The 5071-nt window shown below is 29.9% G+C and overlaps 2 protein-coding genes across 3 annotated transcripts in view; one reads left to right on the top strand and one right to left on the bottom strand.

The window, feature by feature from the left end:
• Positions 1-251: 251 nt before the first annotated feature.
• Positions 252-3080, bottom strand: LOC124419435 (ABC transporter G family member 27-like). 2 transcript variants are annotated; one of them, XM_046948895.1, is made up of 3 exons: positions 1567-3080; positions 1083-1494; positions 252-1020 (listed from the first exon to the last, which is right to left on the bottom strand). In XM_046948895.1, exons 2-3 carry the CDS (start codon positions 1470-1472, stop codon positions 757-759), a joined length of 654 nt encoding a protein of 217 aa, XP_046804851.1. In that variant the 5' UTR covers positions 1473-1494; positions 1567-3080; the 3' UTR covers positions 252-756. The 2 variants fall into 2 exon arrangements, with proteins under 2 accessions (XP_046804851.1, XP_046804857.1); XM_046948901.1 differs by having other exon boundaries at positions 1083-1483.
• Positions 3081-4803: 1723 nt separating this feature from the next.
• Positions 4804-5071, top strand: part of LOC111678996 (ABC transporter G family member 21) — a 3560-nt gene continuing 3292 nt past the window's right edge. Inside the window, exon 1 of the mRNA XM_046954915.1 lies at positions 4804-4827. Coding sequence (XP_046810871.1) covers positions 4804-4827 — 24 coding nt within the window. The remainder of the gene's footprint in view (positions 4828-5071) is intronic.

Here is a 5071-nt window from a genome sequence, read left to right as displayed (position 1 = left end):
ATAGAGAGAGAGAGAGAGTCGGAAAATTATCCTGCCTGTTCTGTTAACTGAATCTGAGTAAATTTCTCGTCTAAAAACGAATTCTCCTAATTCATACAATTATGAGTACACAAATCTAGTCGAATTTAAATCGAATTTAATCTTATTATAATGCATTAAATAATTATTAATATAAATTGAATGGTTATTTTAAACTCTTTCATTTAAAGTATGTTTATTTTTCTGAATGTTCAAATAAAATTCGATTTACAGAAAACCAAGTTCGGGCTTAGAAGCTTATCGGAGTCGAATGGATTTACAAACAAAACATGTATATTGTAGAATTACAAATGGAATGACAAACTTATATACCCTTCTCACGGTATAAAAATTACTGGTGTATTAGTATATGAAGAGTATTTGTAAATAATACCTCATTTGCACGAAGCAAACCCCAATTACAAACTGAATTAAATTATACGCCATATAAAATTTCAAGTGCGAATTACACAAGTTGTACGTAATTTAGGGCCTGTTCCTCTAAATGCAAACGAACAAGTATTTTCTAGATTTATATTGATAACAAAAAATGAATTCGAAAAATGTTTATTGTTTTCAATATAAAATTCCTGTAGTTTGCATTACGAATGAATAAGTGTCATCTCTAATTTTTATCAGGTATTTTTTATTCATTTGTTGGAGACAAACGAAAATAATGAAAGAAAAAACAACATGGCGATGTAATTCACTGTTCGTGTATAACATGGTATAAAAAATTTACTTACGTACAAACTCAGCTGGATTATAATGAGGTTTTATTGAAACGCCAATATTTTCGAAATATCTATAAATGTCGTTGACCTCACCAAAATAAGCTGTTGTTCCATTGTAAAGTAACAATAATTTATCAAACATATGAAACATTTGCGATGATGGCTGGTGAACGGTTATCACAATGGTTTTTTGCTCTTCAGTGGCATAACGTTTTAAAATTTTCATTAGCGATATTGCAGAATGGCTGTCCAAGCCTGACGTAGGTTCCTAACAAATGTATAAAATATTTATATGAGATAAATGATTAATTAGAAATCCATTCTACTCACATCCAATAACATTAATAATGGATTGGTTAAAAGTTCACACGCTATATTAGCCCTTTTCTTTTCTCCACCCGATAACCCTCTGTTCATATAATCTCCAAATTTTGTATCTTGGCAAAAAGTCAACTCAAGAGATTGTAAAATATCATCAACTAGTTTCGCTTTCTCTGTCACTGGTATTTCTTCAGGCAAACGTAATAGGGCTGTATACATGACGGTCTCCTTCAGGGTAAGGCCCGAAAAAAAAATTTCCTCTTGTAGAACATAACAAATTTTTCGACGCCATTTTTTGGACAGCATCTCTCGATTTAAATGAATACTTCCACAATCAATGCGCCTCTGACCACTCAGGCAATCAAGTAAAGTAGTCTTTCCACTGCCAGATGGACCCATTATTGCTAAAACTTCCCCCGGACTTAAGTATTTATTTTGGATATTTGGTATGTCTTTATTAAATATAAAATATTATAAAAGATAGATAACTTACCTCACGACACCACTGACATCATTCAGTATTTTTCTTTCGTTGTGTAACACCGTTACATTTTGAAATGACAATTGCAGGTTTCTTTGCGGTTCTGTTGAAAAGGGTATTGCAACTGCCGTTGAAGACTCGTTTCTATTGAAAAATACATACAAAAAAAGGGATATAATAAATGAAATACAAAACAATAATGTGATAATTTATAAAAATCATAGTTTAATCCAGTTTAACTTTAACTCAGATATGAAAAGCAAACATAATTAAAGTGATATAAATCAAATTAATCTCTTTGTTAATAATCAAGTTTGGCAACCGTTTCCAAACGCTGATAAAGTAGCATTATCGATATTTTAACTTATTTTGGTATTGGTATTTTAGCATTATCGGTTTTTGGCTTAATTCGGTAACGATATCTTAGCGTTATCGTTATTTTGACTCATTTCGGTATTGGTATTATAGCGTTATCGGTATTTCGGCATATTTCGGTATCGTTATTTTAACGGTTGTGTACTAAAATATATAAAAATATAATTTATAGTTAGATATATATTTTATAAACCGATTATGACCGATTTTCTATTTTTACCTCTATAAAAATTATATGACAAAAAATAAGTTTCATTATTAATTTTATGTTTTATTATTATATCTATTCTTGTTATATCTATTATATCTATTATTATGAAAATAAAAATTAGCTAAACAACAAATTTTGTTTTAAATTCAGTGTCATGTGTCTTTGTTCATAAATTTGAATGTAAAAAAATATATACAGATACGGACCTATTTTGTTGAAATAAGTTTTTTTCATTTATATGACTTAGTAAAGTGAAGTTATACTTAAGCCATTTATTGTTGAATACAATTATGGTGCTTTTTATAGGGGCCTATTATTATAAAATTTAGGGGTTTATTATTTATGAGTTTATTTTATGAGTGTCATTAAGGATAGAACTTGGGTTTGCAGCTTACAAGTATATTAAACATAATTATGAATTTAAAAGCCCTATTCGGAGGTTTAATTATATGGGGGCTAGGTGAAACAATGGACCGATCATAACTATTTCCAATAGGCTGGGACAATAGAAGATCATGTTCATTGAATTGTCTTCAAAATTGGATTTAAATGGACGGAAGGACATAGCTAAATCGACTCAGAAAATGATTCTAAGCCGATTGGTATACTTTAAGGTTGATATAGGACCAATATTATTGTACGTTACATCAGCATAAACCTAAAATACTCTCCCCACTGAAGTGGTGTAGTGTATAAAAAGTAAATTGTATTTAATAAAAATACAAATAAAATACAATTTGTAGTAGATATTTCAATTAATTTAAGAATGCAGCAGGAAATGAAGCGATAATTGTCTGAATGCCACTACTACTATTACTAGAACAACAGACACTAGTACAAATTGGGTTAGAGTTTATATGGAAAAATACTAGTACTAGAAGTAGTTCAATGGCGCCACTTGTAGACTGATTTTTGTTTGACATGTGTTGGAAAATATAAATTTTTTAAATTATTAAAATATAATTTTGAAACATTTTCCATAAAAACAATATTTTCAAATATATCCCTTCAAATGAGAGAATAAATTGTGCATGCAAATTTAGGACCGGTTGCAAATCCCTATGTAAGTACATCTATTAAATTTAAAAACTGCTTAATATTTAATATTTGTTTTATCGTTCGGCGAATGTTTTTATAACGAAGTGGAGATATGGAATGGAATCAACGTTGTAAAAGGATAGAACCAGGATTTCTTCAAGCTTTTATATTGAATTGTTGGTAAATGTATTTACAACATTTTTTATAGTATTTTTTTGGTATCTTTAGAAATAAAACCGTATAAAAAACTAGTTGTGTAGTAATTTTCACTTGTAATTGTGCAGGAGGGTTGCAAGAGAGCAAAACCACCAATTATGGCGATTATTTTAGAATATTAGAACTAGTATCAAACTGGTTCTAAAGAAACCAATTGTGTCCAATTGTACCAGTATAAGTCTAGAACTAATGGTACTAGTAATTTTTCAAACACACTCAATGTTAATTTGAGCATTATAATGGTATAGGAAAGTTTACAGTTGGGAACTAGTACTGGTGATTTTGGTACTATTTAAATACTAGTTTGGTACCAGTTCCATTTCCTGCAGGGGAATAAGTGATTAATTTTGTGTAATTCTCGATAAATCAAATATTGTATGAAAAGTTTGTTTTACAAATCTTTTATAAAATAAAATGTCCCAGGAAAATCTTTACATACCCGGTAAGTAGGCAAGTAATATTGGAGAAAAGTGTAAGTAGTTAATTTTTAAGAAAATAACTACTTATTTTTGTTCGACGATGACCAATAAATAACTGGTTATAAATCTGCTTATCCTACTTTTCCTGATGTAAAACTGGTTTTGCAGTTATTTTTATGTTTGCTAGTATATTCTCTTACTTAATGCCCATTAAAGGGGGTTTAACATTACAATACTTTGTATTAATATCAGAGTTTCATTGTTTTTAATACAAAATAAAATTTGTTGTCAAAATGTATTGAAAAATTTTCATTAATGTATTATGAAACCTATTTTTATACCCTTCACCTTCGTGAGAAGGGTATATATAAGTTTGTCATTCCGTTTGTAATTTCTATAATATAATTTTCCGACCCCATAAAGTATATATATTCTGGATCCTTATAGATAGCGGAGTCGAATAATCCATGTCCGTCTGTCTGTCTGTCTGTTAAAATCAGTTTTTAGAGGACCCCAGATATCGGCGAGATCCGAATCTTCAATAATTCTATTAGACATGCTTTCGAGAAGATCGCTATTTAAAATCAGCATAATCGGACGGTAAATAACGGAGATATGAGCAAAAATCCGAGACAACCTCTGAAAATTTCATCAAAAAATTGTTATAAAAGCAACAACAACACTGTATATAGAAAAAGATGTACACGTGTGTGTGTAGAATCTACACACCCAGGCCAAGAAATTCTGCTGACGCTTTGTTGACACACCTACACTATAAGCTTGTGTGTATTAGTGTGTCTGTGTTTTACTAAAATGACCACTTGTTTGTTGCTTTGTTACGATCTCAGAGATCAAAATCAAATCAGTTGCTGTTCAGCTTTTGTAGAAGCAAGATCACGTTGCGGATTTTTTTATGCTTATGATTTTTTCTCTTTTATTACACCTAGCAAAATGTTTGATATAAATTGGGATTTCTTTTTTATAGAAAACATGGACGGTGAGGCACAATGCGTCGTATGTTATAAAATTATATGTAGAAAAGCTTTATTTTTTTTGAAAAGGCATTATGAAACTTGCCATGGACCCTTAAATGACCTTAGGGGACAGGACAGAAAAGTAAAGTTGTTGCAATTAAAAGCAGAGTTTTTCATAAAATTTATAATTAATGAAACAACAGCAAATAATTGCAACAATCTTCCTTTAAATAGCCAAAAAAATCATTGCCTCATAAAAAGGCATCTTATGTAGTTGCTTTATC

The sequence above is a fragment of the Lucilia cuprina genome, chromosome 2, assembly GCF_022045245.1.
Source record: "Lucilia cuprina isolate Lc7/37 chromosome 2, ASM2204524v1, whole genome shotgun sequence".
In the NCBI taxonomy this organism is placed as follows: Eukaryota; Metazoa; Arthropoda; class Insecta; order Diptera; family Calliphoridae; genus Lucilia; species Lucilia cuprina.
The sequence above is the reverse complement of the archived record's forward strand: the minus strand, read 5'-3'. Positions and strand labels throughout refer to the sequence as shown.